At 36.6% G+C, this 11,433-nt stretch overlaps 1 protein-coding gene across 4 annotated transcripts in view; it reads right to left on the bottom strand.

Moving 5' to 3' along the window:
• The window catches only part of myt1lb (myelin transcription factor 1-like, b), a 135,584-nt gene that overhangs the window by 3,772 nt on the left and 120,379 nt on the right, over positions 1-11,433 (bottom strand). For 2 of the 4 annotated variants that reach the window (XM_051868518.1, XM_051868519.1), the window contains exons 15-21: positions 10,260-10,322; positions 9,822-9,905; positions 8,872-9,093; positions 3,554-3,645; positions 3,158-3,261; positions 1,904-1,951; positions 256-315 (exon numbers count right to left, since the gene is read on the bottom strand). In XM_051868518.1, the coding sequence (XP_051724478.1) occupies positions 256-315; positions 1,904-1,951; positions 3,158-3,261; positions 3,554-3,645; positions 8,872-9,093; positions 9,822-9,905; positions 10,260-10,322 (673 nt within the window). The remainder of the gene's footprint in view (positions 1-255; positions 316-1,903; positions 1,952-3,157; positions 3,262-3,553; positions 3,646-8,871; positions 9,094-9,821; positions 9,906-10,259; positions 10,323-11,433) is intronic. The other 2 variants (XM_051868520.1, XM_051868521.1) reach the window with 2 other exon arrangements.

Below are 11,433 nucleotides of genomic sequence, written 5' to 3'. Positions count from 1 at the left end.
AAATTCAAACAAATCAATGTAACTGCAGTTTGTCAGTATAAATAACCCAAAGACAAATGGGTTATTTCAAAATTGTGTCATTAGATTCAAATTATTATATATAATGATTAAATCAGAATTAGTTAGTATTAGTAATCATGAACAACAAAATGTATTCAGGTGGACGTATTATGACAGTTTAAAAGTGACTAACATATTCAAAGCATATGAATATTCATATTAATGGTGAGGGTAAGAGTTAAACTGTGGTCTTACTCTCTGATGCATCTGTAAACAGCTGTTATGTCGAACTGGAGGCTCTTTGTGAAGTGATTTCTAAAGGAAAAAAAACAAAAGTGTATAAGCTTACAGTGTTCAACATGCTCAACACATACAAGATCTGAACACCCAGTCTGAGAGCGTGTCCGGATAACTTACCGGTACAGTTTTTAGGACATGATGCCATTTGTGTCCCAGTGATGAACTTTCTAAATGTGTTTTTTTTTAATCTAAATATTTGTATGTCTCTAATCCATACTGAAATGATAATATCATGCATTCACTATTTTTTTCACTATGTTTTATTATGTTTACACTCACTTCATCAAGCTCAAAATTTCAGCTCTGTTATGAAGGAAAAAATCTGATTTTGCTAAGATGTTGACAATGAATGTGTGATGATATTTGATAGGCAGTTTTTTTTTTTTTTTTTTTATGAGTGCAATGAAGAAAGCTGTTTTCTGGCCATGTCAACTTAAAATCATTCTAGTATAAAGCAGGGTTATTATCGTTAACTAAAAATAAAACCATAAAAAAAAAAAAAAAAAATTGTTACTTAATAAACATTAACTGAAATAAAATAAAATATATATATAAAATGTATAGTTTAAGTTAAATAAACTCAAATTTAATTCTAAACTGGGTATCACTTTAGTATGGGGAACAATTCTCACTTTTAACTAGTTGCTTATTAGCTTCATAAAGCACATATTAATGTCTTATTCTGCATGATCATATTCTACATCCCATAATCCTACCAATCCCTGAACTTAACCTTACTGACTATTAATAAGCAGTAATTAAGTGTTTATTGAGGGAAAAGTCGTAATTAATGGTGAATATGTTCCCCATACCAAAGTGTTATCCTAAAACTTAATAAATACTAAACAGACATAAAAACAAAACAAACAAACTCATAAGAATGACAAAAACTACAATAAATTACAAAAACTTAAAAAATCAAAATGAACACAAAATCTATTATAGTTAACGAGAACAATAATCCCAGTATTATATCAATGATCACTAAAATAACCCTGGTTTAAACTGCTATATGTGATGAATGAAATGTCTTAACTTCTACAGTAAATCTGTGGGGTGGATTGAAGCGCTGATTGTTTTTAAGCTACTGTAACTCGCTGCAGAATAAACCACATTAAAACAGCTTAAACCAGCCTAAAACCAGCCTGAGCAGGCTTTCAGATCATCTTAGACCAGCAAACCAGCTTAGGCTGTTCATGCTGTTTTTGTTTTTTAGCAGATCTGGCCTCTTAGAGACGCCTTCAGCTCAAAGCGATGTTCCCTTGACTCTTGCAATAACAATATGTCAAATTCAGATTACACCAGCTGACCCCTACAACATTTGACCTATGGACTAGTTTGAAATGACCCCGGTCGTGTCGTATTGCTGAAGCACAGGCTATTATACCCAGTTACTGAATGTGCCAAGAACTGCGGCCTCAAGCCTACAAAAGTTCTTTCTTGATTTTTCTGAATGAACAGATTAAAGCAATATGCTCTTTGTCCACGACTCGTCCTCTGTCCCTTACCATCTGAGCAGCTGGATATTAGCTAAACTGTTTATCAGAGAATGGCTGAGGTTGGCCAGCTCATGCAGGACAGATTCATTTTGCTGTTCAATCACCTTGTTTTCTTCCTCTAAGGACTTCAGATTAGACTCCATTGTGGTAATCTGTGGGACATGAAGCGGCAGACTTGTTAATTTTATTGTGATAAAAATGTCTTCATAGCATGACACCATAAGACTTCAGTATACACTGTGGGATTGAAACGTTTGATTTATTACACAAATGCTGCATTTACACTCTAAGGCCTACTGTACAGACACACGGTTCTGACACACACACACACACACACACACACACGCACGCACGCACGCACACACACACACATGATTTTTGTCTCACCTGTTTACTGTTTAATTAGGCCTATTTTTTTCAGTTGTGCTGCTTCATATTTTTTTGTAGAAATCGAGATACTTTTTTTTCAGGGTTCTTTGATGAACAGAAAGTTCAAAAGAAAAGCATTTATTTGAAAAAGAAATTTTCTGTAACATTATAAGTGTCTTTATTGTCACTTATGATCAATTTGATGCGTCCTCACTCAATAAAGTTATTAATTTCTTTAAAACAACAAAAAACAAAAACAAAAAAACGTACTAACCCCAAATATATATATCAACTTTATTTATTTATTTCTGCTGTAAATAAGGTTGTTACAGTACTAAAGATAAAGTTACACTATAACAATATACTGACGTCTAAAGACACTGTCCATTCGTCTTCTGCAATAATGTAATGTCTTAAATTATCTTCAGTTGGGAGTTTCTCTGATAGTCAGATGCAGAAAATCAGATTCCATGTGTTTTTGCTGTTTACACAAATGCAACAAGCAACATTAATGTTTATTGACTAACGGTCAAAACTTTGGAATAATTAAGATTTTTAATGTTAATGAAGGAAGTCTCTTCTGCTCACCAAGGCTGCATTTATTTGATCAAAATGCAGTAAAAACAGTGAAATATTATTACAGTTTAAAATAACTGTTTTCTATTTTAATATATTTTAAAATGTAATTTATTCCTGTGATGGCAATTATTGGTGCTCAATTATGAATAATTGTTCTTAGATTTATCATATTTTATGTTTTGTGGAAACCATGCTTTTACATTTTAAAATATATATAAAATAGAATACAATCATACAATAATATTTTACAATATTACTGTTTTTACTGTATTCTCAAAGATCAAATGAATACAGCCTTGTTGAGCACAACAGACTTCCTTCAAAAACATGAACAAAATCATAATTATTCCAAACGTTAGACCGCTATAGTCAATACTCACATATGGAAATCATTCTATAAATACCCTCACCTGTGTTCTAAGTTTGATCATATCCGCCTCCACCTGTGAATTTGATTCATGTAAATCTTTAATATCTTCATCCAGCTGTTTAACATCTGCATCACAGTCTAAACCTAGAGTGAAAACAGACAAACATGATATATAGCAGAAAAAGCAAATACATACCTGCACATAAAACACCCTATCATTTTACAGTGTGCTGACTCTGTAATTGTGCTCATATGTGTTCGCATTAACTCTTGGATGGTTTGAATTATTCCCAGGCATTAAAAGCCATTTATGTATAATTGGTATTATTACAGACATGCAGAGACTGTCATGAATTGCATTTTTACTGGCATATTTTGGAATTGAAGTGAAAAGTCTACAGTTCTACAGTGTAATGTGAGACTGAAGTCTTTTAACCATTGCCTGTTTGCTGTTTTATTGTGAGCATCTCCATTCCTGATAGTCGGGCTTTCTTCATCGCCGCTGTGGCTCGTGGGCAACCAGAGAGACTACAAAAATGAGAGAAAGAAGAACGTGGAGCATGAAACATGGATTATTAACACTTTTCCCCAAAAGAGAGACTGTGGCTGTGTAGCATTTTATTATTGTGTTCAGCAGTCACCTGCTACTAGCGGCTTACTTCAGTCTCAAACAGCTTACACTACCACTCAAAAGTCTGGGCTCAGTGAGATTTATGTTTGTTGTTGAAAGAAATTAATACTTTTATTTAGCAAGGATGCATTAAATTGATCAAAGGTGACAGTAAAGACATTTATAATGTTACAAAAGATTTCTATTTCAAATAAATGCTGCTCTTTTGAACTTTCTATTCATTAAAGAATCCTGAAAAGTTGTTTGTGACACTGAAGACTGGAGTAATGATGCTGACAATTCAGCTTTGAATCACAGGAATAAATTACATTTTAAAATATATTCAAATAGAAAAACAGTTATTTTAAATTGTTGTTTTTTTTTTTTTCTGTATTTTTGATCAAATAAACACAGCTTTGGTGAGCAGAAGAGATTAATTTCAAAAACGTAAAAAGTCTTACTGGTGCCAAACTTTTGAACAGTAGTATATGTGGTATAAATAAATGATAGTTTCTTTTTTTTTTTCTTTGCACAAGCTGACAAACCTATAATCATTATGATTTTTTGTCATTAATGTACCTGCTATATGCCTGACAGGGCAGCAGAGGGCGCTCTCACCTAAACATTGATTGGACTTTTTAGAATAGAATACTATCATACTATTCTTACTGTATGTATACTATTCACTGCACAGTACATGTACATTTTCCATATGCATGAAATAACCCATTAAAGTAGTGTAGTATATATTATATATAGCAGGGTTCTCAACTTCCCTGCAGAGATTAGCTCCAACCCTAATCAAACACACCTGAACAATCTAATCAAGTTCTTCAGGATTTCTAGGAACCTACAGACAGGCGAGTTTAATCAAGGTTGGAGCTAAACTCTGCAGGAAGGTGGAACTCGAAGACCAGAGCTGAGAACCCCTCTCAAACCTGTCCTGGAAGACCCCCAGCCCTGCACATCTTATATGTCTCTCTCATCTATCACACCGGATTCAACTCGTGTGCTCATTAGTAGAGAAAGCAAGACCTGAAATGGGTGTGTCAGAAATAGGGAGACATACAAAATGTGCAGGGCTGGGGGTCCTCCAGGGCAGGTTTGAGAACCACTGTAGTTTGTTGTATACTATATACTATATAATGCCAAATAAAATAGTATACACAGTAGCACAGTACTGTAGTATTTCATTCTCAATGTACTGTTGCCCTGAAAGCACTGCAACAGTACAATCTGTTTCTGAGCTTCGGTTAGTGTATAAATAGCCTGGTCAATCTATCATGTGTGCAGATCCTGAACACTACGGTCTTGTTCTTGTTTGTTGTTCCCTTCACTCTCTTTCTATTCTTGATGCAGTTGTTTAGGGTAAGATGTTGCAAGACGCCCTCTGGAGTACGATTTCCCTCCTACTTTTAATTTTCCTCTTGACCACAGATGTCACTAGATCTCATCTCAGCACACTTATTGAATGGTTATTCTCTTTTTAATCTTGGCTTTTAATCTGAATGGTTTTGAAGATAACTTATAAAACATTTGTTATTGCATAATAGTGATCTGTGTATTTATATTACGTCTTTATATAATCTTTATTAATAAGAGATTTGTGGGCACAGTAATTAATTTAGACTGTCAGGAGGTTTTTTTATATTTGTAATTAAATTAAATTAAATTGAAAAGATAAAGTGGGGTTAGATGTACCACTGAGAATTGGGCCAGGGGCTGTTGATGATAATTGGGTCAATTGTTGTTGATTCTTTTAATATTTGAACAATTAATAATTGAACAATTATTACAAAATATTCATGTACATATTCATATTACAATATTACATTTCAAACTTCTTCATTATTTAAAAGCATTCCCATGGGCTAATATTGAGTGGAATCATTCAGCCTCAGTTTAGTCTATTGCTATTGTGACATCACAGAATTTAAAGCATGCGTGTACCTTTCAGATGTATGCTATCATCTTTTTTGATTGGCTGATGGACCTCATGCACTGATATTAATAGGCATGTTTGATTTCATGTACACTGTGCAGACCGATCAGCATCTGTTTTGAAGCAGTGCATGTTGGTCATAAAATGTACATATTTTGCAAAGTACCTACAGTATTTCACAACTGGCCAAACTCACTGATGACTGTTTTTTAACAGTAAAAAGGTCTTGACTTGTAACCATGAGCGACCATAACCATAACCAAAGGTTACGACTGTAACCATGGTTTTCTGAGAAGGGGATGAGACACTGCACCTTGGTTTAACATTATGGTGACACCAACAGCATGACCGGTGTCTGAAGCACGTGTGGAAACATGACAATATCATTGTCCGATGACAGTCTGTGACATCATTACCGGAGTGCCTGTGAGTATAAGAGTGCACCTGCAATGTACATCATCAACTTCTTTGTCTGAAGGAGATGCTTGTAGGCCCAAGGCATGGCAACGAGACGCAATGTCTCGTTCCCCTTCTAAGGGAACCATGGTTACAGTCATAACCTGAGACGTTCCCTTTTGAAGTGGAACTCAACACTGCATCTTGGATTGACACTATGGGGAACAAATACCCACTACGCCATGCCCAGGGAATGCCAAATGTGCCTATGCACAACTAGCAAGGGCATAGCATAAGTTGACTCTACGGACTTACTTAGCCGGAGACAGATGCGTCAATCATTCAGGGCACGTCCTAAGACTCATAGAGGCTGTCTAGTGGTATATTCCCTTGACCATTACCCAAGTTCCTATGCTCTATGACAAGGAAAGTCCTGGCCCTTCCTCCCTTTCTTGCGGGACATGAGGGCCAAGAGCAAGCTCTAAGGTTTAGCTATGTCAGCATCTCTGGTTTGACAGAGCCCATAGGGAATACTTGCCCCATCACTACCTCTAGGGGGAGCATATACGGGAACTGCAAGAATACTCACTCACCATCCTCATGCTAAAACTCGAACCCCTAGGAAACCGCAGGTGGAGCTTCAGCCCTACTACCCCAGAATAACCGGGGGAAAGTGCTCTCATTCTGCCTGGACTTGTCCAGGATCCAAAGACTCCCAGCACTCAAAAAGGTGCCCAATAACAAGAAGGGATGCTATAAGGCAAATTACCTCTGCTTGTTAGGCTCAGTTAAGGCTCCAACGGGGAGCGGAGGACCCTACTTTAAAAATCACAGGCAGGGGGAGAGGGTTCTACTCTACACTCAACCCTAAATAAGCAGCTAACAAAGAGAGCCAGCCAGGCATTTCCACCTAAGCAGCTACCACATCCAAAAAACTGTTGCCCTTTCAAGGGGGCCTCAGGATACATAAGAGGCCCACCCCTCGGGAGTCACTGGGAAGCTTAAGCCTACTTAAGGACCCCAGAACCTGGGGGAGAGAGCTCAACCCTCTTACTAGATACACTCATCTTGGACCTGCTCATCTTGGACCTGCTATAACTGGAGTTAGTAGAGATTTCTCGTTACCTGGTTCCAACACCCCAAGTGCTTCCTTACTTAAATACCCAAATCTATTTGGGGAAGGAATTTAGTAGCTCTACCACCAAGCCCTGTGCCAGACATGTCAGAAGGCGGTTTGTAATATATTCGAAGTGCGCCAGTTACATCATCAGTCTAGCCTCAGGGCCTGATGTCAGCACTTAGTATAACCTCTTGTGCCCCACACACACCCTTATTCGATCTTGTGCACCAAATTACTTGTCAATGTCACTTTATTTATAAAGCACTATTTAAAACAACAGCTGTTGACCAATGTGCTGTACATAAACATTAAACAATAAAATAAATAAAAATAAACTAAAAATAAACTATAAAAAAAAAAAAACCCAAGGATAATATGACACTATGTCATACTTCCCTCAGATCTTATCTTTCCCTCCTAGTGTCCCACCTCCTTTGTGCTCTACTCCTCGGAGGAGGTGCACGAGTGGCCACTCCCTCCCTCTGGCCCTGCATTCAGTCCTCAGACTGTGACGGACCAGGACCCCCAGAGGTCTTGAGCCGAGATGTGGAACAGCTTTTTTCTGAAAGCCGCTGACTTGCCTCTAAACTTCCCAACCACTGTCTCTACATATGTGCCAAAAAGGTCAGAGGATGGGACCAGCAGATCAAGGAGAAAGTTTTTCTCTTTTTCCTTGATATCCACCATGTTCAGCCACAAATGGCCTGTAACAGTTTAGATGGCAGGACCGGAACCTTCAGAGAGGATGATTCACCCTGAGAGCGTCTTTTCAACAGGAGGCATCCTCACATATCCTCACTCACGCAATCCCTCCACATTCGAATAATTTGAATGCTGAAAATAGATATGAGCTAAATATGGCTTCTTCCACGACTTCTCCACCTCTGTGTTAAGTTTGGGAAGAAATGGAAGGCTCATAGGAACAGGGCAGTTATGGCCTGACAGGAAGTGCTTGTCGAATCTGCCACAAGCGACTTCCTCTCTCGCACCCCCAAACCAGATCTAATCTAGTCGTGCCACAGGCCATCACATCCAGCAGCTCCTCGTATGCAGGATCTTCGCCCTCCTCAACCACATCCACCTCATCCTGGCTGGTCGCTCAGATCGCTCGAGCCAGTGACTGAGGAGGTGAAAGAGCCATACATTTTTCGATCTCCTCAGCCAGTGCGACCTGCGATCCCCACGACTTCAGTCTCTGTTGTGCTTCAGACACCGGTCACGCTGATGGCGTCTCCATAGCGTCTATCAAAGACGCAGTGTTGAGTTCCACTTTGAAAGGGAATCTCTATTCATGTAATCTTAATGTTATATTTTGTTGTATTCATCAAAATAAAACTGACAAAAAATATGGACCCTACTTTATTAGTTTTTAGCTTAAATACAAATCAGTGAGGCACAGTCAAAGTTGAACACACTTTACAATAAGGTCCCACATTAACTAACAATGAGCAATACATTTGTTACAGTATGTATTAATCTCTGTTAATGTTTGTTAATAAAAATATGACTGTTCATTGTTAGTTCATATTAGCTGAGGATCATTAAATAATATTAACACATGCAACTTTTGATTTTAATAATGTATTAGTAAATATTGAATCTGAATGTTTTGATGTTTTATGTGATTAGCATTATTGGGTTTCATTCTCAGAGCGTAAATATTTTCCTACACAAATAAAGAAGCACCTTCTGTGGGTCAGGAAACTGCCGCTGACGTGTCCAGAGCCGTCACAGCCCGGGGTTGGACATGACATGCCGTCTGTCTTCCCAGCCTTCCATGTGAACTGGGAGCCATTGATGTAGCCGTCCTTCTGCCGTTTGGCCGCTAGAGGGCAGCCTGACGCGCTGCGGTGGGACGCATATTTGCCCGTTATGTGACCCTGGCCATCACAACCTGGCACCGGACACCTGCAAACACAAACAAACGACTGCTTCACTATTCTGGGATCTCTTTCAGACCAACTAAATCAATGTCATTTTACTTCAATTGTACAGAAGTAACTAAAACACAATTTGGCACCATGGTTATTATAGATAACAAAATAAATAAATAAATAAATAAATTTTAAGTACTAAAATAACTAAACTAAAGCTGAAAAATAAATTAATAATAATAATACAGACATATTTTAAACGTTAAAACTTTAACTCAAATTAAAATGAAAACAGAAGTACAAAATACAAAAAGGCATTCAAAATATTAATACAAAATATAATAGTACTATATTAGGAAAACTCTGGTGTATTTAATATTTACTCTTGTGTAACATTTTACAATAAGGTTCCATTTGTTAACATTATTAACTACATTAGTTAACATGAACTAACAATAAAAAAGACTTCTAAAAATTTCTAAGTTAATATTTAAGCAAGTCCTTAGATAATATTAAATTCAACATTTACAAATACATTATTAAAATCAAAAGTTGAAACTTTCTGATTTATTTATATTAATGTTAAACATTGGTTACTATTGAACAAAGGGAGCTGGTAAGCACAACTTGTTGGCAATGATTATATTATTTGCATTATTCGCATCCAGGAATGTAAATAATTATAGTTTTGCTGTCTTGTTATATCAGAAGTGGATGCAGATGGAGCTCTTTGTCTCCTTCATTGGAGTTTAAAGGCAGTACCTGATCGGCTCCTGGTCCTCCTTGTCCTCTTTACTGTGTGTTATCTTTATCCCAGTTTTCCGAGCCCGTGGACATCCTGACAAACTGAGGAAAAACAAGCTGTTGTTACTTCAGCTCGTGTGAAAAAGAAGTACACTTTAGCATACATTAAAAATGAGTATTTATTATAGAAACAATATGCTTTAGAATAATATACCGAATGTAATAATATACTGAGTGTCTCAGACACTTAATTGCATGTTATTTACAATTAAATTAAAACATATTATAATTTAAACTTATAGTTTAAACATAATACGAAATGCAATAAGCTATTCTAAGTACACGCAAGTGACCTTTTATTTTATTAATGTTATCTGTAAATACCTTCTTTTTTTTAATTTTTACATTTGCAATACAAGTGCACTCCTTTTTCACAAGGGAGTGTGTGCACATTACCTTCTGTGTGAAGCGTAATTTCCAGTGATATGTCCCGAGCCGTCACAGCCCGGGGTCGGGCACCTGGGACAGAAATACACCCTGTTACTGCCCAGCATGCACGAGATGAGCCCTGACCTTACATTATCAGTGTCTTCAGTAAAATCAACATTAACCCCCACAACAGACTTTCTACAAACCTTGCAAATAAAAAGTGATGTACAGCTTATTGAAATGAAAGAAAGAAGCTTCACAGCAAAAACAGGGACTAATAATCTGATACAAAAAATGAGCTCACAACTTAAACATTGTACAGTATATGACCTGTCACATTCCTGCCGTAACCTTCTTTGTAACTATCCCGACTGGTTTTGACACACATTCCGTCATCAAATCATATTCACAGAAAATGTGAATCCTCAGGAGCTGCTGTAATTTCTAAGAAAACTTTCATATATAATATGTTCAAAGCTTCATTCCTTGCCATCTACCTCAGAACAGCACATGTACTAAAATATTAAGAGAAACCGAAAGCTTCGAGTGTCTGGGTGTGTGTCATTCTCAGGAAACCACTGCGACTATTATTATTTGACTAATACTATTATTTGTGATATTACTTCATAGATTTTGTTCAATTTAAAAAAAAAAAAATCAACAAAATGGTGCTTTGAAAAAACAAAAACTTTGCTTTTCATTGGAATATATCATAATTTGCATATCCTCATTCATCATTACATTTTAATGGATTAATCAAAGAAAAAGAACAAGAAAAAAATCCACCCAGAATTTGGATGTTTTATTTTCAAATATCATTCTTTCAGTGTAATGATATGTCTCTGTACCTTCTGTTCAACCCTGATATTCTGTGAGATTTCCCCATTAAATCTTTATGACATCATATGAGGGAGGGACATCGTCAACATCTTTTTGACCACATGCTTCAAACAGAGACAAGTTTCTCTTACAGTCTTGATCTGTAGTTCCTTATGTTTGCACTAACATTAGCCTTGTCAACCCTTGTGAAAATTAATTGTATTGAATGTGCACTTGTAGTGAACTTTAAATCTTAAAAGTAAAAACTGTACTTGCAGATAATATATTAATGAAATAGAAGCCAACTTAAAGTGTCATCATTGTTTTAATAATCTTTTGTCAGGCTTTAAAGAAGTGCACTTATTTTGATGTGTTGACTACC

The sequence above is a fragment of the Ctenopharyngodon idella genome, chromosome 17, assembly GCF_019924925.1.
Source record: "Ctenopharyngodon idella isolate HZGC_01 chromosome 17, HZGC01, whole genome shotgun sequence".
NCBI classification, from domain to species: domain Eukaryota; kingdom Metazoa; phylum Chordata; class Actinopteri; order Cypriniformes; family Xenocyprididae; genus Ctenopharyngodon; species Ctenopharyngodon idella.
This window is presented reverse-complemented; position numbering and strand designations above follow the sequence as displayed.